The sequence below is a fragment of the Styela clava genome, chromosome 7, assembly GCF_964204865.1.
Source record: "Styela clava chromosome 7, kaStyClav1.hap1.2, whole genome shotgun sequence".
NCBI lineage: Eukaryota > Metazoa > Chordata > Ascidiacea > Stolidobranchia > Styelidae > Styela > Styela clava.
This window is the reverse complement of record NC_135256.1, coordinates 19,998,162-20,025,185: the sequence shown is the minus strand read 5'-3', so window position 1 is coordinate 20,025,185 and position 27,024 is coordinate 19,998,162. Positions and strand designations below refer to the sequence as shown.

At 35.7% G+C, this 27,024-nt stretch overlaps 2 protein-coding genes across 2 annotated transcripts; both read left to right on the top strand.

Annotated features, from left to right (window-relative positions):
• Positions 1-343: 343 nt before the first annotated feature.
• On the top strand, positions 344-16,119 carry LOC120328443 (uncharacterized). Its single transcript, XM_039394929.2, has 24 exons — positions 344-411; positions 753-881; positions 1,430-1,627; positions 2,223-2,367; positions 3,513-3,670; positions 4,917-5,101; positions 5,579-5,672; positions 5,897-6,074; positions 6,901-7,024; positions 7,404-7,498; positions 7,599-7,751; positions 7,907-8,068; positions 8,172-8,279; positions 8,473-8,570; positions 9,021-9,129; positions 9,905-10,008; positions 10,357-10,522; positions 11,215-11,402; positions 12,603-12,714; positions 13,623-13,770; positions 14,219-14,357; positions 14,776-14,944; positions 15,153-15,225; positions 15,402-16,119. The coding sequence occupies exons 2-24, from the start codon at positions 797-799 to the stop codon at positions 15,669-15,671; spliced, it is 3,261 nt and encodes a 1,086-aa protein (XP_039250863.1). The 5' UTR covers positions 344-411; positions 753-796; the 3' UTR covers positions 15,672-16,119.
• A 1,237-nt stretch (positions 16,120-17,356) lies between these two features.
• LOC120328238 (uncharacterized) lies at positions 17,357-25,937 on the top strand. The gene is made up of 10 exons (XM_039394674.2): positions 17,357-17,554; positions 19,750-19,857; positions 21,378-21,469; positions 21,626-21,756; positions 22,278-22,379; positions 22,534-22,689; positions 23,275-23,400; positions 23,997-24,185; positions 24,397-24,558; positions 24,756-25,937. Exons 1-10 carry the CDS (start codon positions 17,522-17,524, stop codon positions 25,031-25,033), a joined length of 1,377 nt encoding a protein of 458 aa, XP_039250608.2. The 5' UTR covers positions 17,357-17,521; the 3' UTR covers positions 25,034-25,937.
• The last annotated feature ends 1,087 nt before the right edge of the window (positions 25,938-27,024 follow it).

Below are 27,024 nucleotides of genomic sequence, written 5' to 3'. Positions count from 1 at the left end.
ACACGTGCTTTGTTATGGATGAAATCTGACATCAACGAATAAAGTAACTCGGTGTATCCGTTAAAATTATGAGCATTTTTATTAGCATTATCAAATCATTTGCACGATGATTTCACTTACTCATAACTAAATTTTACGATTTTGAGAATAATTCAATAATTGGGGAAGATATCAGATTGACTTGAAGAACGCCGAATCGGGCGTTAGTTATCTGATAGTTAAAACGCCTCCAGGCATAGTTTGAACGCGCGTTATGCCGTACCGCCTTCTCTAACCGGTTCCATTCGCACATTCAGGTTCCCATAAAAAATTACATGGAGCTACCGTAAGTGTGCGTAGAAGATGAGGATCAGAAATAATGTTTATCTCGATTCTGGACATTACAGTAACTCCGAGTTAGGAATGGGGCATGTGAGTGTATATGATAAGTCGTCAGTAATGTTGACTGTAGTATGATAAAGCCTGAGTTCAATGAGAAAAATGTGTAGAATTTTTAGATTTGCCATGAATATAATTACACACAAGCAGTCAGTCTGTCAATCAAAAAGCAGAAACATAGACACGACTGGAAAAACAGTCTACTTCCTTCAATGCAACATTTAATATATATGTAGAATTAATCTGTACTGTCCATTCATATTATCTGTCCATGAAGTGTCTTCAATCATCTAAAGATTGCTTCGTTAACTATTCATTTCGCTATAATATTATTAATATATGTTGCTATAATGCTTTTATCATATTTTTATCAGGCTAACAATTTACTGTAAAAGTTAACATCTGTCACAAGTGCACAATGATGATCAGATTTCACCAATATACTATTCTTATGAGTGTTCTAACTTTATCCAGATCACAGCAAAATCCTCCAGTCAATACAGGTAAATATAATTGACATATATATATATTGATATAAAATAGTTTCGATTTTTTAAACTAGGCAAAGAAGTATATATGTTTTATACATGACGTGACGGGATATGTATCTGAAGATGCTTACTGCCCAGGAACACGGGAATAACATGAAACTAAATTTAATAAAGTTTTCATCCAATTACTGCTCGTTATTTTTGATGTAACATCGTCAGATGAACTGTCACAGACAATTTTTTCCAACTCGACTACAAATATGACGATTTTAACAAAAGTTGTCATATAAAAGTCGACAAAAATCATCAATGCGTTTTGTGAAAGGGAATCCGTTATATGTGCGAATTTTGATATAGACATAACATCTGCAGGTTGAGTTGCGAAATAATCGTTCTGCACAAAGTATCACTGTTTTCCTAAATATTTAATGTGTATATCCAAACAAAGTAAGTAAATATGATTACTTCTTAGTGGGAACGCGCGATCTCGTTTTGAATCAATTTCCTTTAAATAAAAAGAATAGTTTTTCGTCGATAAAACGTAATTTTGATACGTACAGGAGGTGGAGACTTGGGTCCACCAGTTTGGCCTGGAGCACCACCCGGATGGCGACCACATGGAAACACATCACCTCCGGTTCAACCAACGGAAAATGTAAACACCTCACCGCGTTGGACGCCGAGTTCTTCAATACCGGGAGCACCTCCTAATTGGGCACCAAGTGGAAATACAGTTGGTGCACCAAGAGTGCCTCCGGGTGTGTTATTATTTCCTAAGGCATTTGATCTAAAAATACAATCGTTAAACTGGATTGCTGCCGCTACAGCAATGCTTATAAAGCATCAATACGCAATCTAACCACCCGATTTTAACGTCCTGACATGATTGAAAAGCTGGTTGTATTAGCTTTCTATTTTTTTTTTGACGCAGGTATATCTGACATATTTCTCTCCACTATTCAAATCAATCGTTACAGAGTTTTCTATTATGTCAAATTCGGTGCATAATTTAATTTTGTAAAAGTTGAAATGATATAATTGCAGTCAAATAGAAATATAGTGCTTTCTCAGTGTTGAACTAATATTAACTTTTAAATTAAAAGAATAAAATATTATAATTAGATAAATATGCATGTAAAGATTACCTAAATTATAAAACTGTAGTCCCTCCTGATTAATGCGATACATATTTGAAACATCCTACCCACAAACGCCGAAAGATGCAGTAATAAAAAAATATAAGTTGCTACTTGCTGTCGCAAGTTTATGACTTACAAAGAACTAACATCGGTACTGATTAGAATCACGGTTGCTGCAATACCTTCTCATTGGACGCATCCCTTCTGTATTTAGAACATCTCGGTCCACCTTGGGGAGCAACAGCACCAGGTGAGGGTGAGGAAGACACCGGGGGAATACCACCACGTGGTCCCCCACAACGTCGTCGTCCTTATCATGATATTGAATTCCCTACAATCAAGTATCACCACCAACCACCGTAAGTTATATTTTATCTTCTGCAGAGTCGTTTACACAGGAATTAAACTGCGAATTAACGATGGGTATGAGTTTGAAATCAGCAAACAATATAGTTTTGTTTAAACGTTATATGTATCGGAACATGTTGCCATATTTGGCCTACTTCAGTGAATAATTCTTCGGGTTTGTTTGTCGCGTTCAGTATTTGAAATAACAGCCTGTGTACACGTTTGTTTTGAAATTTCGTATAAATATTCATATCATTGTAATCATTGATATTATAATCCAGTTTTGACGATAGGGCAGTGGTTTTCAACGAGGATTCCGCGGCGCCACGGGGTTCCATAAGTACAGTTCAGGGGTTCCGCTAGTTCCTGTTCAAATCTTAGAGTCTATATTAATAAATGTAAACCTTTGAAATGTTTCATCGAGGTTCAGCACCGCTAAAAAGGTTGAAAAGTACGCGCTAGAGAGACATTTAATCATTAGGACTGCAAAGGATTTCAATGTAGGAAAGCATGGGATCTTCGCTGGAAAATCGGGCGTTTGCTGGCTGCGGTTTCGACTTTGTATTGTTGTTTAATTTATATTGTTGCTGAAGCTCGATTGAAATTGTTCAAATCCTATGTCGTCTGTAATCCTAGGTATAATCGAAGCTGATGAATATTATCAGCAGCATGTTTGGAACGCCAGAGGCTATATGGCAATATTCGGATGAGCAACACAGTGTAAACATTGAATGGATTGAAAAAAGATTCTACAACTTTTTTGTGAAATTTTATTACGGCGGTTTAATGCTTACACAAAGAGCACGCAACATACATTGAATGTATATATAAAACCCTCGGCAGTGAACGAATGTTAGACTGACATACAAACCTATCGATCGACCATATATGCATATCTTGACAGTATACGCGTATCCCGTTTGAAAACCTTTACGCGTGAGAAAAAAAAAGAATTTTAGAATAACGATTGCAAGAAATGCGCTTATATTCATTTCCCCGGTATTTGTTCTGTGGTTGTTTCTGCACGCTATGTAATGCAAATATGATATAGCGCCAATGCGGATCTACTAAGCAACTATTTTCGTTATTCGGTCATATCTTGTTGTACGATTGAAAGCGCATAGCAACGAGTCATAAATGTCACCTCTTTTTTCAGTTATGACTACGCCAACGCCATTGCCAAATCAATGCTATTCTACGAAGCTCAGAGATCTGGAGAATTGCCGTATGATCACAGAATTCCTTGGAGAGGTGATTCTGCCCTTAATGACGGGGCGGATGTCGGATATGATTTAACTGGAGGATATTACGATGGTGAGAAAATTTTTTTTAATGTAGTCTCAAAGTGAAACTATATACAGGAATAATACATTTGTATAAACGTAACTCTTCGCCAACAACGAAAAAGAAAACATTGTTTATAAAAACGCCAACCGTGCAAATAGCTAATGGGACTAGGGAACAAGAGAAATAGATGGCTCAAGATCTTTCCTAGTCAAAGTAGCATTATAAATTATAATCTTTACTGACATTGAGAAGATGAGACTGAGTAAATGTCATAAAAGGTTTCCAGCTTTCGAATCAAGAATGATCAGTTCACGAATTCAAATCCAATTTTATCATTCTAAACTTATAGCTTGCTCAAAGAATATATTCAAAATCAGACGATTACAATGCTCTAACAGGGTGGCCCAAAAGTAGGTATACAGCTATTTCATTTATTTTTTATCACCTTCCAAGCAGCTAGAAAACTAATGTAAAATTCACACCAGGTTTATTATCTAAAAAAATAAGCAATTTTTGTGGTACTTAACAAGTAACATAAAGTGAACTGCAAGTAGCTTCAAAGCATATAAAATAGTTTAATAACTGTATATATACCTACTTTTGGGCCACCATCTACTCTTGGGCCACCCGTATACATATAATGCTAACTAAAGGGTACGTTGACTAAACGAAACCGCACCGATTAACATGAAACAGTTCTTAAAATCGGACTGTAAAACATGTTTAACGTCACGGTCTGGGAATTAACTTAATTGAATATTGTGTGACAAATTGGCGGTTCCCTATTTGATTACTACTAAGATTAACCGTATAATTAAAGCATCATGTCACAAATGGCGTAAAATTATAAAAATTTGTTTCTCTCGACACATGCTTTTTACTTGTGACGTGCGTTTCGCTTTCGAACGGATAAATAATTACTTGGTCAATCTATCTCAAATCGTAACCTTTTTCTTGCGTTTTATTAACATAATAGGTGTTATATGCGTTTTGTATAATGTACGTTTGAATGTACGTTTAAAATAAATAGTATTAAGCACAGTTAAAAATGTTTTTATCGTAAATTAGCCATAAATCAAATTACATGCAGAAGAATGCCGCAACTTTCGAAAAATGTGCGAATAAGGGGGAAATAATACTGTTGTGCGCCGGTCTGACCAAGAGTTTCTATTCTATTCTTATTTTATGAAATCAGTTTTTAAATTTTTTTTATTGAATTTTACTTTCTCTGCCACTTTATTTGAACTAAGAAATTATTGGTTTTTATCCACAGGCGGAGGATACATCAAATACGGCTTCCCGATGGCATACACGACCACAATCCTTTCTTGGGGAATCATTCGTTACAGAAGAACCTACGAGGCAATAGGCCAGCTCGATCATGCTCTCAAAACTATTCGATGGGCCACGGATTACTTTCTGAAGTGCAGCGTTGGACCAACAGAATTTTACGGTCAAGTACGTACACCACACTTCAGAACATTATTCACGCTTGCTTAAATTTCAAACGCATGAAATATATTTTTTTGTGGATTTTTACCGAAAAAATAAGATTTAAATATTAAATAATTTTTGAAATTTTTCATCTACACAAAATGATATAAAGTCTGAATTCGTTGAAAACATTATATGAGTCAAATTGATCATATATTGATAATGAACCCATTAAAATGTAATTGAAGAATTTCTCGTGTTGTTGTGGTCGAAGGTTTTTTCAAGCTGTCGATATATACTCGTACTATATCACATAAAACTTGGGTGGAACTAAAAATATAGGTTCTTCAGTTTTAAATACGTATATGATACTCCAAAATCCTGGTAGTACGTAAAGTAATATCCAAAATGATGATCCGATTTCAACCAAACTTCCTAACTTATTCTTACTGATTTATTCTATGTGAGATTTGAAATTGAATAACATCGTATTCATTTTAGGTTAGCGATCAAAGCAGTGATATGAGATATATTGGAACACCAGAACGAATGAACTATAAAAGAAAATCTTATGTTCTGACTGAAACAAAACCAGGTAAACAGCAGGTTTTCAAAAATTTCAATTTTATTCCTAGAGAAGATTACCCATTGTGACGTATGGATAGAAATTAAATAACATTCTGTTTTTCATAACTTCGGGTCTACAAAGAGACAAATTCCAGATTACACATATACATATACGTTTTTGGGCGAACCATATACGAAATTTACTAAAATTCATTTACATATTTTTTTAAATTATTATTTTGCTGTTTTCAGGTAGTGATCTGATAGGAGAAACAGCCGCTGCATTGGCAGCCGCGTCAATTGTGTTTTACGAAACTGACAGAGCTTATTCAGATGTTTTAATTAAAAATGCAAAAGAGCTTTATGACTTTGCCGGAGGTTACAGAGGAAAATATCACGACTATATCAAACCAGCAGAAGCCGCATACAGGTTTGTTATACCCAGAAAGAAAACTAGATTTTTTTTTATTTCCATTGTCCCATTAACACCTCATGATACTGACAACGTTCAGCTTTTAGGAAATTTTTTTCGCATATTAGTTTCGTATTTTATTTCCTCTAAATAGTGATTTGTTCAAAAAGAATTGTTTTAAAATCAAGTTTTTCATTGTCTGTTTTGTTCAATATGGCTGTATTACTTGATTTTTATTTTTGTATTAAATAGGCTAAAACTAAAACAAGAAAAATGAATGTAAAAACTTGTCAATCGCTTTTATTTGCATTTAAAACGCCGCAAATATCGATGACTTGCCCATACACGCCATCTCAAGTTGTAGCGCAATGCGTCCGCAAACGTGATTGGCGGAGAAAGACGAAACCGATAAGCCATTACGTGAACTGCAATTTTGCAAGTCGGCGAAGAGTTGTTTTAATTTGGTTGCTAGAACAAATTAGACTAGTAACCTATTTCCAAATACTTCTCTTCATTGTTTCACCACTTCCAATTTATCTTACACAAAACTTGAACCGTGGCACAAATTTAAATCCCACATCTTGCGGATAAAATTCATATGGCGGTATTCCCACCGCTAGTCTAAAACGAAAATCCATGCGGGATGACAAAGAGAAAACAATATTGTTCCAGTATTAACTTCTATATAGCTTTGCTGGATCTATAGGTATAGGTCAATGTCACGGATGATCTATATATGCTTTAATAGTCAAATAGTCGCGCTGCCCCAGATCACCTCACTCAATGCAAAACAAAACTCCAAAATGAGAGGAAAACAATTTTAGACATTTCCATTTATATTTAGATCTCATAGCGGTTACAAAGATGAACTTGCATGGGCGGCAGCGTGGATTTATCGAAGGACAGGAGATAATGCATTTTTAAGAGAAGCTAAGAGAATATATAAATCAGCAAAATTGAACAGCCAGGTAATTTTTTGAAATTAAAAGTGGTTTATATGCCTCAAATAATACATTGTAAATTTCTGAATGATATGCCTCAAATTATTTTGAGGAAGGAGTAGAATAGATGGCTTTCATATATGATAAATACCTGACAACTCACTTCCACTGCACTACAATGCTCAAACTAAACTATAATGTAAATTTTTTCATAAATGATACGTTACGTTTGGCCCTATTAATTTAAATATAGGGAATTTATACTAAAGCGTTTTCTTGTCATTTTCACCTGCATATGTTTGAACGTACGTTATCAATATTTGTGTACGTACGTTATAATATGTGCTTATGGTATATATATATATATATATAATTATAATAATAATAATAAATTCCCTTCTTTCAGGCAATTATGTTCTCCTGGGACGACAAAAAAGTTGGAGTCCAGATGCTGTTGGCTGAAATGACGAAAAAGGAAATTTACAAAACTCAAGTCAGAGCGTAAGTGTTGTAAATTTAATTTGGGAAACAGAAAGAAAAATTTCCAAAGGAATATTTGACTTACCTTCACATTTTGTATATCTATATTATTGCATTTTAGATTCTGTCAATGGTGTCTGCCCGGGGGAAAATCTACTCACACCCAGATGGGACTTTTGTTTGTCGCAGAATGGGGACCGTTGCGATATGCTGCTAATGCTGCGTTTATTTGTTCATTGGCTGCAGAAATGGGTATAAACTCTGAGCAATACAGGTATGTTTTGTGGGAATTTTACGTAAAAAGCTTTCATCTACTGTGCTAACTGACTTCAATTATATAGAAAAGATGGAGGCAATAAATGACCGGAGTTGTCATTTATTTTTTTCAATTTGAAAACTCAAACTCTATGAGCAAATTCTATTTTTTAGGCTATTTGCTCTGAAGCAAATCGGATATATTCTTGGATCAACCGGAAGAAGCTACGTTGTTGGTTTCGGAGAAAATTCTCCCACAAAGTATTTCCATGAAGGAAGTTATTGCCCAAGTCCTCCAGCTCCATGCCCCGCATTCTCCGCTAACTTTGATAATGCGTAAGTAGATTACTCAAAATAATCTCAAAGCTAATTCTGATTGATGTTGTGATCGGGTAAGAATGGAACAAAATATTTTCAAACCTTCTGCTTTTCATTTCAGTCATGTATTGTATGGAGCATTGGTCGGGGGACCAAGCGAAGCCGATACTTTTTACAACTCAATCGAAAAGCGGGAACAAAGTAGCGTTGCGATGGATTATAACGCCGGGTATGATATGAACAAATTTTAGCATATTCACATCTTGGTCTGTGCGGACACAAGTACACAATTCACTGTGAATTCACAAGAAATTCAATACAATATGAACGATAAATTCGTTTACATTAATTTTTTCTTTGAGGCCACGGTTGTAAATTTTCATTTCATCATTTCTAACTTTACTTTGTTGTTTATTTTAAAGATACCAGTCAGCGCTTGCTGCTGTTTTGGACATCCATGTATTTGGGTTACATAATCGACCGAAACTAGATAAACCAGGGCGAATTTCAACAGCAAATGGTAAGTCGATGGTAATATTTGATGTTTTCAATAAAAAGGTGAAAATATACATAATTTTAATTTTTTCGAAATATTGCTTCAAAACTACGCCAATATCGTTGTTCACTTGGACGGTACAGCTGACCCTACAACGCACTATTTTAGAGCGAACACTGTTTGTTTACTAACAACTAGGTAGATGTGCAACTCCTGTTTGCCACTTCACGTCGGACGCTTATACCTGTTTAATATATTGTTTCACAGACATTACATCAAGTGATCCTAACGCTATCTTAGCTACCATTTTAAACGTTTTTGCGTGTGGATGTGCTATATGGATTCCTTGTTTGAAACATTTGAGAGCTTTTTTGTATCCAAATATATTTACATCCCAGCACTCTTTTTATTATATTATTAACATACTAAATTCAGTTCATGTTCAAAATATTTATTATGATTTCTTGATTTCAGATACAATGGACGAAGAAGAGGATTCTGAAGAAAAAGAAGGAGACGGAGAAATAGTTTATGATTATCCTAAAGCGTTATACAACTCCATATTATTCTATGAAGCACAAAGGTAAAATATACAAATATATTCCGTGATATAAAACCAAACAAAAAGGCAGAAGTTTGAATGATACGTTTGTGCCAGTTCGGTATGATCTCAGCGTCATAAAGCACTTTGATACGTGAGCTCACTTGATTAAAGCGATCTCAATTAGATGTCGAAGTGGTCCCAATTGTAGTACCACTTTATGCGTTTAATCTCATTTTCATAGAATCAGTTCCTAGCGCTAACCCCGTCCTCTCTGGTTTACACATCCGCATACACATCGATACTTTTACAATTATCAAAACCTATCCATGACCGTTGCATGAAGTTGTATTCTCTCAAAAGAGCGCTCCAGAAGTATGTGTACCAATATGTAGGTAACTGGTTTTGTTCGCCCCTCTTACATCAAGTTGTGTAAAAGGACCGAAGCCTATGAATATATATATATATGAGTTTATACGACATATATATATAGTTTATACGACACCAATATGAGTATATTCACTTGGGTAACACAGACAGCCCTGAACTCGTAATAGAACTAAAACAAGGAAAATCGGAATAAAATTATGTCCTAACCCTAACCTGGTACACACACTACAGGAGTACCCTCAAAAGTTCATAGTATTGAGATGAATCATATAAGGCAGATTTTAAAACAATGCTATCGACCATGATACACTTAAACGAGTAATAGCAAGAATTTTTTGTAATGGTTTTGGCAATGTAACTCAAATGATTTCTCAAAATTAAGGGATCACTTTTCTGAATCACACTATTTATTTTAAAATTTCCACAGATCTGGATATTTAGAAGTTGATCGAAGAATACCATGGAGATCAGATTCTGCTGTTTATGATGGGACAGCAATAATGCAAGATCTTGTTGGGGGATATTACGACGGTAGGCATTTGTTTTCCATTATATATGTCAAAATTGTGTGGCATAATCCGAGTTTTTTGAATATGGCTTGTGAAGTAACTTTACGCATTCAATAAAATAATAAATAAATCCAGCGACAAAGTTAATTGGAAACTATAGCAACATAGGTCAACTGGCACATAAAGTTAGCCCGTGTGTCTCTGTTTGGTGAAAAGGGTTAGCAAGAAAACTAATAAATAATATCATGCATTTTTCCGCAATAAAAATACTCGGCAAAACATTAAATAAAAACATATATATATATCAATAACAGGCATGTGTTTTATATGCAAATGACTGTATAATTATTATCGTCATGTTACATTTTAGGCGGTGATTACGTGAAATATACATTTCCACTTGCATTTACGATCACAACACTATCTTGGGGTGCGATTGAATATTCCGATGCATACAATACAACTGGTAGATTGTTCGATGTCCTGGGTGGTATCAAGTGGGGAACTGACTATTTAATGAAGTGTCACATTTCAGAGTAAGTATACATTATATAGTAACTAATATTGTTGTTACTCATCGATCTCGATCGGTAAGTATGTTGATAGCTATTTGTTTGTTTGTCTGTCTGCTTGTCTGTTAGAAACTTTCGTATGTTACGCGATATCTCACGAAAACGAGGTTGAATCTGCTCCAATCTGGTTTTGCATGTGCATTCATCATATCTCGGACCAGAAGCCTTTTGATTTTGGATGACTTATGTCGTATAATTAGCGAGTTATCAATTAATTAGTGATGGGATACACGGTGTCGCTATGGGGTAAGATCGGATGAATCGAAAACGCAGTTTCTGTTTTGGGGGATACCCTAACTTTCGATCGATAAGTCTTCGGTCTCCGTTTTGAAGTTGCTGTTGTTTTAAACACTGATTCACAAGCAAAGATTATGACGCTGAATTGTATGCTTAGTCTGCTGTTGCCTACATTCTTCTAATTCAAGTTTTTTTTAAATTAGAAAGTCAAACTTTGATAATAAACCGTCCACACATCGTTTTTAATGTACTTATCATTTGGTGTTTTAATCCAATATGATTGGGCTATCACTAAATGTACAAAGTTTTCTTCTTTGGCTTGGACTCAATTATCGACGAGTTTGTAGTTTTGAACCATCTCAACTCACATACAAACAACTAAAATGGCCTGTAATTTTATAATTTTTGATTCATTTTAGAACTACTATTGTATCTCAAGTGGGAGATCAATATTTCGAAACAATGACTTGGGACAGGCCAGAGTATATCAATGATACAACAAAAAGGCCGGTACAAACGATTACTGATAAAACTCCAGGTGCAGATGTTGTAAGCGAAATGGCAGCTGCTTTTGCTGCAGTTTCTTTGGCATTTGAAGATTTGATTGGTGAGTAATTTTAAAACTAACTAAATAAGTTCATTTATTGAACAATGAATATTACTACTCAGTGCCTCAGTGGTTCTTAACTTTCTTAGTTTACGGACCGGTACAATTTCAAAACTAATTTGGCGGGGCGGCGTGGCAACGCAAAATGTCATAGCATAATTAAAACAAATGTAATTGCGACAAAAGTATGCAATTCAAAAGCAGTCAATTCAATTTCATGAGAAATTTAATGCTGTCTTTCTGATATCATATGTGTCGAAAGCGGATTTAATGTAGTTTTTGCAAGGCAAAGTGGAGCGTTGACATCCACACGATTTCTCCGTTTGGTCTTGATGAGAAATAAAGATGAAAAGCTTTTCTCACATAAGTAAGTTGTACAAAAAATCAGCAGTAATTTAGTGGCTTTGTCACTGAGCTCAGGATATTCGTTTTCAAGCGATATCCAAAACTGTGACAATGGCAAAGTTTATGCTTCGACATCGAAGTGGTATCGCGGAGAAGCTTGATCATCGATGGTTTCACAACAGCGTTGAGATTGTACGATGTAATAGTCGTTGCAAAAGACTTAACAATCCGAAGGTTTCCCTAAATTATACTGTCGAATTATCGAATGTGCGAGCTTTCCAATCCGTTTAAAATTAAACAAGGCAAGTAGACTACTACGTGCCCTCGAACTCATCTGTAATGATGTTCGCTGTTATGATGTTGTGGACATTACGAAACATCCAGCCATTCAAGGCTTGAAATGGGCGTAGGACTTCAATCAATAAGAGTTAAAACGCACAAAATAAATGGGCAGGCCAGCATTGCCTTGCATTTTGCAATTGAGATATAAATTGGAATATATTTGGCGGACCGACAGAAAAGTTGACGCGGATCGACGGTTGAGAACCACTGTACTACATCAAGCAGACGATTTTTGTTGTCGGTTCCCAATTTTAAAGTCTCTAGACATCATATTTGCTGAACAGCTGGTCACAAACTTGATTAGCGTTATTTATTTATGTTAGTTGTTAACTTGTAAGTTTATAATTCATAGTTTCATGCCTGAATTTTTGTTTTGTTTTAAAAAGAATAATAATATTATAGTATGTAAACTGTAAATTACATTAACAACACTTTATTCGCTTATATTAGTGATTTTGGTTGCTTAGTGCATAACCTTAACTCGATTTTTAATATTTTTATTTTAAATTACAGATTCAGATTATCGCAAACAACTGCTCGACCGAGCGAAATTGCTCTATTCATTTGCTGATACTTATGAAGGAATTTACACCAAATTTCAGCCTAACTCCATCAGTACTTACAAGTGCGTATATATATATATATATATATATATATATATATATATAATTATATATACTGAATACAAATCTGTATCAGTAATACATTTCAGTAAATGCATCATGGCCCAGTAATCATCATTTTACCCCAGACCTAAGTTCTTTAATACCTAATCTAATGCAAGAACTTCATAATTTTTCTTGTCGCTCACTTCTTGAATTAAACTAAAATAGCAATACATCGCACTAGCCTTGCAATATAAATGGCTACATATAAATAATTACATAATTTTGATATATCGAAATACCTTCAAATATGCATACATCAATTGCTATATTTTAATATTGTGGGGTGATACTTTGCCGATAGATTTCAGTGTTTCCAATGAACTTGTGAAATGTCGCACTTTTACAATTTGTATAATTATACAGGAACATAACTATGCTCATAGGTTGTTTTTTTCGTTAAATTCAAAGTATGCACTAATTCTAGGGCAGTCTTTTTACAATCCGTGGCTACGCTCTGAAGATTCTCAACACTTGTGGCCCCTGATTTTCTACAAATACACCTAGTTTTACTTCTAAGGCGTTTCCATCACGTATTTTATGTGTAATCTCCAATAAAAAAAAATCCAACGAACGAAAGAAAAAGACCTAAATGTACTACATTCAACAAATAAAAAATACATTTACTTTAAATTAATGTAGTGATCGTAAATGGTAACCAATAAAGGCCTTTGTTTGTGTGGCACGAAGAACCTCTATGTGACCCCCAGAAAAGTCAAGGACCCATTTTGAGCAACACTGTTCTAGGACATGTTTTCTAAAAATCTGAATACAAAAGGGTCCGTGAACACTAAATTGTTGAATAGGAAAGTAAAATATGATCCAGAATTTATTTGTTACTCATTCAACATTTTATTAATATTATCAGTTCGACTGGATATCACGACGAGTTGGCATGGGCTGCAATGTGGATTTACAAAGCTACAGGCGACACTCAGTATCTCAATAGTGCAAAAACAATCTACAATAATCATCTATTAAAGACCCCGAAGACGTTCTCATATGATGATAAAACGGTTTGTTTCCTTTTTAACTGTTACGAATGCTTTATGAAACTTCAATCAGCAAACCATCGTCTCCCTTTTGCATTCTCAAATACAAATCACAAATAGTAATAAAACTGAATAGACGTGGAGACGTAACTACCAGCATGAAACATATATACATTAAAATTTGCCAATGGTTTTAAGACAGAAGGTCGAATGCTGAAAATTAAAAATAAATCAATTGAAAAAATCACAAAAAGGATGCTTTTCGAACTGGTTTTATTATCATAGTTCGAAGCCGTATTCACCTAAGTATTTCAATAAAAAGACAGAAACTACTAAAAGACAAAAATACATGTTTTCCTCATTTTCTCAGTTTGTTTGTTCGGTCTAAATCAAAGGATTTTCTTTACATTAGAAATATTGCAAATTTCCCAAATATTTGAAATAAGCAAGTTATGATATTTTACAACCACAGGCTGCTCTTCATCTATTCATGGCGGAACAAACTCAAGATCCTGAACAACTCGTGAAATTTTGTAACTGGGTTGTCAATAAAGCCAAAAAGACGCCAAAAGGATTGTTCTACCAAATGTCGCCACCGACAAAGCACGCAGGTTTGTTGCTTGGTATTTTTACATTGCCTCTGCATACATTTTGTTGGAAAAACAAGTGTGGTTAGTAACATGATATACATATACAGCCAAAAAAATACATATAGCGCCAACTAAATATGCATATACAGCCAATTAATATACTAATACAACCATTTTGGTAATGTACGTACACAGCCAATGGGAAAACAGTGTTTATATGATTTCAATCAATGAGGTTATTATTTTTTACAATGGTTACAAAAGCTACAGTTTGTTAGACTGTCTTCAAAATCAAATAATTCCTACGAAGAAGATATTTGACCAACAATTTTTCTCACTCTGCTATTGGCGCTAACCAGTATGTTGGTCTTACTTGTCTCATAGCAAAATAAACATATTCATGTACTTTCTTTTATTTTGCAATTTCATCTTGTTTCAGCCAATGTTGCATTTATTCTACTACTTGCGAGTGAAAAATTCGAAGGTCATCCGGATTCGTCGTCATGGAAATTCTTTGCACGTGATCAAATCAACTACATTTTAGGATCTTCTGGTCAAGGATATCAAGTTGGATATGGAGATAACTTTCCACAGCAACCGTATCATAAGTAAGTGCATAAATCTCTATTAGTAATCAGAAAAAATGTCCCATTTAGTTAAAGAAAAGTCGAATACTTCTATGATGGAGTTGGTTGGGTTCTAAACAGAATTACTTGAGTTTCCTCGGTTTTCTGTGATATATCCAACACTATATGCTGCCATAATTCATATATTTTTGAGGTTTTAAAACATTCATTGAAATATTTGTATTTTCAGAGCAAGCTCGTGTCCTCGTGTTCCACTTCCATGCGGTTTCTCTTACATGAAAACTGGAACACCCAACCAGCAGGTATATCCTAATAATTTTGTTAAAAGTATATATTTGCAATTTCGATTAATTTACTCCTTCCGTTAATGAATACACTCACAATGCTGCATTTTGTAGAAACCACCAAAAGAAGATGCAATGTCACATTATAATTTTACAGTCGAATTATTTCTCATCAATTCATATTTTAATTTTAGCTGTTAGTCGGAGCCGTGGTAGCAGGGCCTGATTCCAAAGACGTGTATGTAGACAAAAGGATGCAGAGAAAACACACAGCAGTGAGCCTGGATACAAATGCTGGCTTCCAATCTTCCGTCGCAGGACTTATACACTTACAAAGAAAAGGACTTCTTGGAAACAGCGCGTCCACAGTTACATTCTTTTTGAACAGACTATCTTTTCCGATTACTTTTCTACTTTCAGTGATTTGGTTCAATGTTGTCATTTATATATCAAATTCATCATAACAAATTCCTTCTAGTGATGGCAACCCAAAGTAAAACTGGGACATAATCTTAAATAGAATTTTAAATATCAGGTAGGATTTTGAGTGTGCTGGTTAAAAATATAAGCTCCAAATGTAATTATTTCTTCGAGTCACTGGAATCAATGAAAACCTTTTTCACTGAACTTAGTTTAACAGCACATCATCTTATATTACATAAAGAGAAAACTTCTCCGTCTGTACAATTCCTATTTTCACATTCTGTATCACGTTATCCGCTATAAAACATTATTTTGAAAGGAAGTACAAGCAATTGTAATTGGGATAACGTGCCTTTAAAATACAGTAAATATAAATACCTTGATGAAGGATTATGACGTACTATTTCTTAGAATTATTAATCTATATTGTGTGTTTATTTGCTTCTTTACCTTTTGCATTAAATTTTTCCTAGTTGTTGAAGTAGAAGAGTGAATATGTATATTATGGAAAGGACATAAATATTATGTAGTGGCATGCGAATTATATCATTTGTAGATTCGACTTATGAAATTAATGAAGTTCGGGTAAAGTGGTATACTTCTAGGTCATCTGTTCGTCCATACCAATACTTCATTCTTACAAACCTGTGATGGGCAAGGTTTTTGAACCAGGGGCCAAAAATGTCGGCCACCTAAACTGGCGGGCTAAGTAAGTGTGACATAAAACGCTAGATTTTATAAACAATATTTATAGTGTCACAAAGCAAAGGTGAAAAAAACAATATGCTTCGTGCCAAAACTAAATTTAATCGCAATCTCAGCAAATCCCTCGATCTATTTTTAGCTAAAACATCTCAATTTGAATTCAATTTGGTTGTGGCAGCATCAAGAGGGCCAGATTAAATTACCCAACGGGCCAAATTTGGCCCGCGTGCCGTACGCGGAGTATGGTGCGTCATGCATCATCGTGAATATGTTGAGAATGACAAGAAGTATTTGAGCCCATTGCCATGCCTTTTTGTTACGAGAAATGAATAAAAACGTGCTGGTTTCAAAAGTATAAAAATGTTCTCATGGACTTCACAGTTCAGGAAAACTATGTTGCTCGATAAGACGATAAAATGATTTATCTGAACCTGAAGGCTGTCAAGTGGTTGGAGCGAGTGTAAAGAGTGGGATTTATCTTAAATATTATGAGTTTTAAAAGAGATATTTCAAAAAAGGAAACGAGGGCGATTACTAGTTTTGTTTTCGGTACTAGTACCATCCAAGTAAGCCACTGTACCATTCAATGACTTTTTCGATGGAAAAGGCTCATAATACATTTATACACCCAAAATTAATATATAACCATCAATATTTCGCCAAATTTGTCTGGTCGACTGATTCATTACTATAGTTCAATTTATACCTGATATGTCTCATTCGAGTTGTCAGATCAGAAACAGGGTCTTTTTGAACCATAGGTCTACTTGGCGCGAAACCATTCAAACTACGCCAATTTTACCATCACTACATGTAATATGCATAATGAATATAAGCAAATATACTTATTGTGCTTTTAACGACGAAGGTTTTTGCACCAGGCCAACAATACGTCAAATTCGTATTTCAGACAATAGTGATTACGGCAGCACTATTTGTTTACAAACAAACACACACCGATTGTATAATAAACATGTAATCATTTGATTGCCTCCGACAGTTGCAGAGGCAAACGTTCCGGAATCGCTTGCGCCACGTTTAGAAACCCCAAACCTGCCTCTTGTACGCTAATACTGTTTATCGTTTTCGTTATTGAGGTTTTATAAAGCTACCTTTCTGCTGTATATATATATGATATTATATTTTGAACCAAACTGTGAAGAGGATATATCTTTTCGTTCTGAAGATGACTACATCGTACTTTAACCGTGGAACCACTGTAAGTATTTTTTGAACTTTATTTCGTTATTTACCAGGCCAAGTATTTCATCGGAAATTGCCTTGTTCTAACCAGCAGTAATCTTACTCTGCTGACATAGCTGGGACAATCTTGTCAAAGCGAGATTTAAATACCACGCTCAAGTGCAAAGTTAACGGTAGCAAATTAGTAGGATCGATACGATTGTGGGATATGGATTTCGTTTACGGCTACCGACTCTACAACTTGATAGAGTGGGCTATTCCAAGTGACACTACAGGACAATTCCAGAAATTTTGCAAGTTGTTGGATGCAATATATTTTCACATTTTCAGCTACATGTTTTGTTTCATTGTCCAATCAGTTGGTTTATTGAATATGTAAAAAATTGCACAAAAGTTACACCCAAGACTTACTTAATAGATAAAAAAAAATATAGTAAAATATAGCGTGACACTACAGGACGGCAAATCCACCATGCACTAACAGTACGTTGTGTTGTGCTGTAAATTTTTGCGATGGTACAGTAGGAGCCCATAATATTTTCTGGTGCAGCAGCTGAACTACCCCTCTATGTGTTACTCAATTCACCTAATGTAACACTGTAAATCCATGCCAATAATGTGCATATTGTATGTGACACTACAGGACGTGACACTACAGGACATTTTTCCACTTCGAAATAGCGGCCTCTATCATCTCTTAAAATTCTGGTAATAAATCGTTAAATGGGTGAAGAAATGTCCTACAGCACTGCAAACATTTAAACTTTATTAACTTAAATCCAGTGCGTCAATTTCATATGAAATAACTGTACCACACAATCAAACACTTTGTGTCAAGAATTATCACAAAATATGTCAATTATACCAAAATTTCTACATTTCAGGCCATTTTTTATAAACCATCAAAAACCTGGGTGAAATATTAAATTGTTCGATGAAATGAATGCAGTCCAATAAAATTTCAATGTTTTTTGATATCAGGAATAAAAAAAATTACTTTCACTACACTTTTTGAAAAATTGATGGAATTCAACTTTTGCTTGGAATGGCCCGAGTACTGAAATATTGAATTCTGAACATACAAAATGGGGCATTTTGAACATTTTTAACAATCGTCGTGTCCAATCACACCTATCAATTTAAAGTCGACAAAGTCGTTGCAGTAGTATTGTCCAGAATATTGTCGGCCAACGGAAATTGGTGCCAGGGGCATCTAGACAATGGCTATAACATTGTTGATTAATCAGGCTTTGATTTCAGGACCTATATCAATGGTTCTCAACCTGTGGTACGAGGAAGATAATCAAGTGGTACGCGAGCAGCTTTAACTTATTGCAACAATTAACTTTTGAGTTGGCCAAAATATGCCGACAACGCTTTATCTTCCATACTGTATGTATTCGCTAAACGGCCTTTATGAATGTTTGTCCGGGCATCAGTTTCCTTGTTTACTTCCGTATCCAGCAACAATCAGTAATAAAATAAACATTGCTTCGTTTTTGTAGTTTTGCGTGTTATTTGTCAGTTTTCAGTTGCGTTTCAAAAAAAAATTTGAATTAAATATCTTAATGTCATCATGTCTTCGCACTAATTTAATTGCTGTAATCAAAAATGAGTCTCGCAAATGCTGCGATAGACTATTCTAAACTAAGCTATCAGTGCCTGTAAGCGGCACATGGTTGATTAATTTTAATAAAAATAAGGGTTTTCAAACACGTAAATCAGCTTATGAGCGCCAACACATCAAAACAATCTCGAAATAAGTATAATTTTTTTTTGCAATAGCTGGACAGCAATAGCTGGGACTCCACTTGTATAGGAAGAATTTCTCTAGGGTCAAGGGTCGGAGAAACGTCTTATCGGCCAGTCCAGTCTCTAGAGATCGCCCTCGCCTGCTATTGTCCACGAAGGAATTGAGATTGTCATGTTTTCGTCCACCTTGCAAATTAGGTCACTAAGGATGTAGTGCCACATTATAAAATATATAGCGCGTGTCTTGTGCCATTGTTCCCCGCGTCAAAAAGGGGGCTTTTTGGTGGTACGCGGCCAGAGTAAAAAACAGTAAAGTGGTACGCGGTTAGTAAAAGGTTGAGAACCACTGGCCTACATGGAAAGAATTGATACAGGCGACAAATCACAAATACCATATCGTGGTGATGTATTCATAAAATAGAGCTACCTATATGGTAATTTTGGTCAAATTTTTTTCAGATGTTCAATTCTCCACTTGATCATCAATCACGTCATATCCCAGTGAAACGAATAGCGCCGTGTCCTCCGTCGGAACATATTCATGCACAAGCGAAAAGATCTCGTATGGTAAGTAATACAATAAATATACATTCGAATGATCGACAGTCATAGAGTAGAGACACCAAACAGTTTTTGCCAAGGTTGTACCGTCTATAAATACTGTGATATATAATTGGGTATTTGTTCAAAAAATTTCTACTTGTTACCCGGTACATGTTAATCGAATACGCCTTCCCAAGCTGGAGCGCACTGTTCATGTCATAGCACTTCACCACGTGTTGGAATAGACCAGGGGTGGCCAACCGGTCAGAGACCAAGAGCGACCTTTCGTACTTTATTACTGCGAAGAGCCGCATTATAAACAAAAACAAATATGAACATCAGATATACCATCAACATGATTATGTCAAAAATTTACAAGCCATTTATTGTTATGCATGCTACTTAGTGGTACTTCTTGTCTTGAACAGTGCTCTTTAAATTTGTATGTCGTTGTAGCTAATCGAAAAAGTGGCTGAGACTGGAGTGAATTTCAAACAATCCGTCTCAGAATGAAATGAGTCGTCGATGACGTAATCTGTAACGTTTGCGCCGAACGTTCCCTTTCCTTGCAGCCTCATCTGAGTGGCTGAGACTGGATTGAATTTCAAACAATCCGTCTTAGAATGAAATGAGTTGTCGATGACGTAATCTGTAACGTTTGCGCCGAACGTAGTTTCGATATGACGACAACGTCGTAGTGCAAAAAAACGCGTCTCCTACAAAGAATTTGATTATAACGCAATAATGGACGACATTTGTCACATTGTAATCGCACATTGTCACATCCGTCATGGGATTTGAACTTACGTAGGTAGTTAGGTACCTTCGTAAGTTACAACCCATCCAAGTATATCCTCCATTGTATTAACACACTGGTATTGCCAGATTGAGGCGGCGTGCCGAACCAATGGGCGTGCCAAACTTTTTTGCCGCCCAGGGCGAGTTTTTATCAAAAATATTTTTGGGAAATATACAAACTCATTTATGGACAAAAAGCAAATCACCTATTTCCATGTCCAATCGCTTCTTTACTGTCAACAAATGTATCGGTAGCTTCTTCCACCGCGAACTCTACAGCTTGCCGCCCGTAATGGCTGCCCATATGGCCCTTCTTCTGCTCCTATCCACCTGCTTTTGATTGTGTTTAGCATGCACGTGAGCCATGATTTCAGGATTTATCTTTCATTTTTCAATCATATCTTTTCTCTGATATTTCGAATAAGCATTGCTGTTAACTTATGAGTTTGGTATAGGTACTAACTTGGCGATAAAGCTACGCGATGAGAATGGAAGACAAAGCAAATTTTTTTCTTACATTTTTTAAATTACTATTCCGCTGCTAAAACACGTCGTTTTGCCGTAGTTACGGGGCGATGCAAAGGGTGTTTCAATAGGAAATATGAAGAAAAATTTAAAACAAGCTATTGTTTTAAAACTGGCTTTAGAATTAATAAAAAAACAAATTCCTATATAGTAATATTAAGTACGGCGCTTTCTGTGTTACGGTTTGAAGTGCAAGTATATCCTGAACTTATTGTTTGCAGGTGCAACCTCCATCGTCATTTCGAACCCTTCCGAAAAACAAGCCGCAAGATGAAAATGCTGCTAGAGCAATCGCGTGGGGCCAAGCTAACTGGTAATGTTCAATAGTTAGGATTTGTTTGTAATGTTGTGCACCCCTATAGTAATTCACCAGAGATAACCTTATGATACAAACATAATTTATTTGACAGACTCAAAATATTAAATTAGATTCCAAGTTATTCCTAAAGGTATAAGAATTATTTTTTAGTTTCCAAAGTTATTACAATGTTGGTACATCCGTGTCGTCGTTTGCTGATAACAATGTTAAAGGACTGAGATACGACCCGGTTAATTCATTGAATATTCAAAGAGCTTCGACTCAGCAGAGATCAACTCCGGGTAAATAAATTCATCTGCAATTGTACTTGGCCATTTTTGACGCGTTGCTCTAGTCTAGTAAATAACTAAAATAGTCGACGGAGTTATGTGAATAAAAAAGAGTGCCCCGCTTGGCTGGTATTGTACAAATTTAAACTACCTTCCTGAGTATTAAAAGCATTAAGCTATACGTTACCAAGCACCGTCTCGACTGGATCACTAAAACTTGCCAAAGTTTGTGAACTCCTACTCATAACTGCCAATATTTTTAATACCAATGTTCTTCAATATATAAATATAATCTATATTTGGTGATGATACATCAGTGAACGCTTTAACAATACTTTTCGCAATGCTGTATTGTATAGTAATTATATTATACTCTGTTTATTTTACTTAATATTAGGTGATTCGCGTAAACGATTTAAATGGTGTAGCCCGCTGCTGCTGGCGTCATTTCCATCAAATTTATTTCATCCATTTCGGTCAAATCCCAAATTGTTTATAGATGTCTTTATCGAATACTTATTGATATGTTTCAGCAAATACAGATGCGAGGAAGTCCCGATGTTGTCCAATTTTGACGTCGTCGTCAGCCGGTTATTCGACTCCACCGTATTGTCTCAATACGAGTCAGGGAAAAGGTAAGGATCACTGTAAAATTTATGATATTAGCATATAATTTGAAGGTAAAATTAGCACTGAGAAAGTTGCGTGACATGAATACGAGGACGACATTTCTCATGTATTTATCTAAAATATAATGAATATAGATTTACTTGGTGCCGAATATTTTAGATGCGAAAAGGTCTATTAGAAGGCGAAACATCAGTCAGCGTCTGAAGCGTCGTTCTATCGAGGGCAAAAAAATAAAAAATAATGCTGGATGCTTGTCATTGCTGAAAAACGCTGCTCAAGGGACGGTGAAGACCGCTCAAGCATGCCTCGAAAAAAGTTAGTAACATTTTCTTGAAGTTGGTAACATTTTCTTGACTCATTTATGGCATTCCAGAACTGATGGATGGGATAGGGAAGGTATGATGGCGGACAATGTCGGGTATGGTGTGGGAATAGTTGGCCCCCATTTATTTGTTCCAGATGTTTGGGTGCTTTATTGCGAAGGAGGCCATAATCGAACAGCGATGACGTGAACCATCCTACGACGACGATGAATCCTGCAATACCCTCGCACATAATTATCATCCATGGGATTCGATTCTGTGAACCGGTGCAGGGTAATAGTAAGAGTGCGATGGCTAGTATAATTCGAATTCGCTAGTCGTGATATCCACAGATTCATAGCACCAAATCTATAGTTCACTTATTGCCACGATTGAAAAACAGGATGAAGCACCATGTGTTTGGTTGAATATGAATAAAGCACGAATCATCTGATTAGAGGTATTAGTCTTTGTATTATAATCAGATGGCAAGTGCAATGGCTATGTTATGGGTGACGATTTAGAACATAGCTTGCTGTCATGCTATACTGAATAATATTATGGGAAAACTTTTCACAGTTATGGTGCACTTTTTCAGATGTTCCACAACCGGAAATGAATGCTCTATCAGTTTATCATTCGTTCCTGAAACAGCGTGAAGACGCAATGAAGGTTGAAAAATCGTCCACGGAGGTTCTTACGACTGTCACCGTTGTTACACAAGGTATGAAACATGTGTACAATCGAAACTCATTAAAGCATAATCGGTAAGACTATATATGAATATGGGGGTAGCACGTTATTCACAGCGTGTGATCTCTGTAGGCTAAATTTCTATTCATCAATGTTATTATGCGTGACCGACTGTTGCGTCGTTAGGCTACAGACGCGCGGAGTATCCAGAAAATTAACCTTTTAATTACAAACTCTCCCCAGTATACCGCTGTTTTTCATTGTTCAGTATCACTTTATCAATTGCATGATTTTTCTTTACCGTCAGTAACCGGGGTATCTTTTGTTCTAGGGTAGGTATATAACAACTGTAAAAGTCACCTAAGAATATAAGTTTCGAAGTTTGCAATAATCAGGAATGATTAATGTTCGATATATGCAAAGTCTTCAGTAGACCACCAGTCTCGTACGCGTTACGTTATAGCGTAACGTTATGGATCCATTCTCCGGGGTCAGGTGTCTGGGGGGCTTTCAACAAGGCCACAATGATGTTATATAACATGGCCTAACCAACATAAAAAACCTAATAGATTTTTCAACTGTTACTTACGTCTCTTTCTAATTTTACTTTACACATTATATTTTTAGGCACAGTTAGTAGAACTTCGGATTCTGTTCGTTATAGCAGTAACTTTGCCCCTCAGCTAACTTCTACTCCGACCAAAGGCAGGACTACAAACGCTTTCGAAAGACTGGAAGGAATTAGTGAATTCAAAAAGCCTCTTCCTCCAGGACCTGCCTCGTCAACTTCTGCTAAAAATAAAGCTGATTGCGAGGGTATGAGATAAACTTATGTGTTAGGAAATATTGAGAAATCGGTGCATGAAATGCATCACTATCTAATTAAATTAAGTACCTCCTGTTTTCATTAGTGCTTAATGTTTCTAGGAAATTTGCTAACATTGGGTTTCAACTGACGCCATTCGTTGATAATTGCCACATACCTTCACTCTATCGATTGTTATAGAATAACTTGAATTTCTTCTAGAAAACACCCTTTCGGACATTCTGAAAGCCCTGGAAGAAGAGAGACTTGCTGGTAAATCGCACATATCGTTCCCGTTGGACGAATTGACCGATATGGTGAAAGACTTGCAAAAACAGCAGAAAGAAGAAGTTACTGACAGTTCTGCATGTACGGCGTCAACAGGTAAGCTTTTCATATCGTGGCGGTCTGGGTATTCCCATTCCTAGTTCAATTATTTTAGAATGTATGGTGATGATCTTTCAACGTTTTATCAAACTTGTTATTTGTACGACAATTTGTTTTGTTCATTCATGTATCCTCGTAAAATATCCTTAAACACTGATTCAAGATACCCAGTGTTTCATTAAATGCAATTTCAGGTACGACAGCGACGAACAACAACAATGATGACTTGAGTTTGAGAATAAAACCAAAGATATCCAGATCGTCTCTACCTGGAATGTATCCAATTGGAGCACCTCGTGCTGCCTCCAGCCCTATAGCAGATTCTAGAAAGCGTGGTAACTTTGCGATTTTCGACGAATCTGTTCCAGAGAAGTATGGTGGTAACCTCAAATATCGTCATGTCGTTAGAGAGGAATCCGCATATTTAACTGGTTATTATGGTGAAGATGGCAATGTGTGGAGGCCATGGTAACATTCCGCAACGATTCGTTGAATATTAGCAGAATATATTGCTCAAAAGAAGTAACCTCTAATTAAATACAATTTACGTTTTCATATATATAAATTTATTATTTCTATGCGCGTATTACTATTTCTACTAAGAATTTGAGCCTGTCTAGCTTCTGTATGCTATTTATTAATTATTTATTATAGATGTGCCTTGATATTGAGCTACCATTAGCTCTATCAAATTTTATAAGCGAAAAACCCTTAAATTCTATGTTGCTTGGTTTTGAAAATATGTACATTTGTTGTAAATAATTTCGTTTGAAAAATGCTTCTTGAACTCGAGGTATTGATTTGTATTACCGATAGTTCGAAGGTTTGGTTTTCCATATGTATTATGGCTTGCGTGAAATGGCCTTGTAAATAAATGAGCCACTTTATTGTAGATAGATTTTTTTATTATTGATGCCGGCTGCCTTGTGTGAAATTTTTCAGCTGGTAGTTATGTAATTTTTCTGTTTCAGTTTCCATTTAATCACGATTTGAAATCTGTACCGTCACGTTGGACGTCACTCGTTATTTCACGTAATAGTTTGCAATTACGTTCCACATGCGTGCTGCTGTTTTTCACCGATCTTTGATTATTAATATACCATTTTAAGCGTACAGGCTTGGAGGAAATCACTTGTCAATGAAGTCCACGACTTCAAATCAATGTCGTATTCGTATTTTATTTATTGTGCGGTCATCATATACGTGGTTTTAAAACTTATGCTCCCGGGGAGAGTATTTTATTTGTGGATACGTATGGATGCGCAATGTTTTGATTTTTTTACTCTAAAAACTCAGTTCCAAAATTTTTATAAATGTTTTTATCCTGATGAAAATCATTGTTTTATTGCAATAAAGCAAAAATATGCGAATTACAACCGTGTTGCTCGACTAGATTGTGTTCACCAAGGCGCAGTCAACTAGGTATTTTATTTTTCCATGCAGTTTTCAATGCTATAGTGAGTATTTGAATATAACTAGGAAAATATTTCCCTTTGTTTGAAAAGCAGTTTATTTTATTTCCCCATGCAGTCTTCAGTGCTACAGTGAGCTTATCTGCTCCCAGAAACAAAAAATATCCGTAGCCTCCAATCCTCCAATCCAATCCAATCCAGGTCACTTTCGCTTCATATCGCCACTTTGAGTATTCGAACAAATAACGAACTTGGTTGGGCAATGTATTTCACGATTCTGATCCATACGATTTTCAGAGAAATCCACCAAAGCGTGAAGTATTTACTAAACCGTGAAACAGTGCAAAATACAACTTAGATATCAAAATGATAGGCGGTTGACATGGAAGAATTCTATCAGTATCAATCGTGCAGACCAGGTCGTTTCGTACAACCAAAGTGTAGGCTACTCCACAAACGTCCACCACAGCCGGTCGCTCTGTCGAATACGCGGAGCATTGCTGCGAAGAGGGCGTACAGTATCAACTAGAGAGAAAGTGTTCTGGCAAGTCGTGATTTTTTACAGCTTTCAACCTATTTAAAAGAAAAGCGTATGTCCATCACCGCCAGTCGAATACGTGCAAGATGATTAATGTGTAGTATATTTAACTAGAAAGAAAATTTTCTAGCGCGAGTCGTGGTTTTGTAGCCCTATTTCAGAGGTCACCAAACTTTTTTGACCGCGGGCCGGGTATGACTCAACTGTGTTGAAACGGGCCGGACAAATATTTTTGTCAATGCAATACAATAAATTCACAAAAGTTTGGCAATCCATTCAACAATAAATATATTCTACATTTCTGAAGACTTGAATAGTAAATTTTATCTCTATCGCAGAATATATAAGTATTTTTTGATTTTCCCGCAAAAAAGTCGTACACAAAACGTAAACAATGAACACACAGAAGATTGGGAAAATTGGAGAAACTGGCAAAACCTTTATAAATGTTTAATAGATCGAGAACATCCTAGGAAAACAAATAAACAAGATTTCTACATCTATTCAACTATC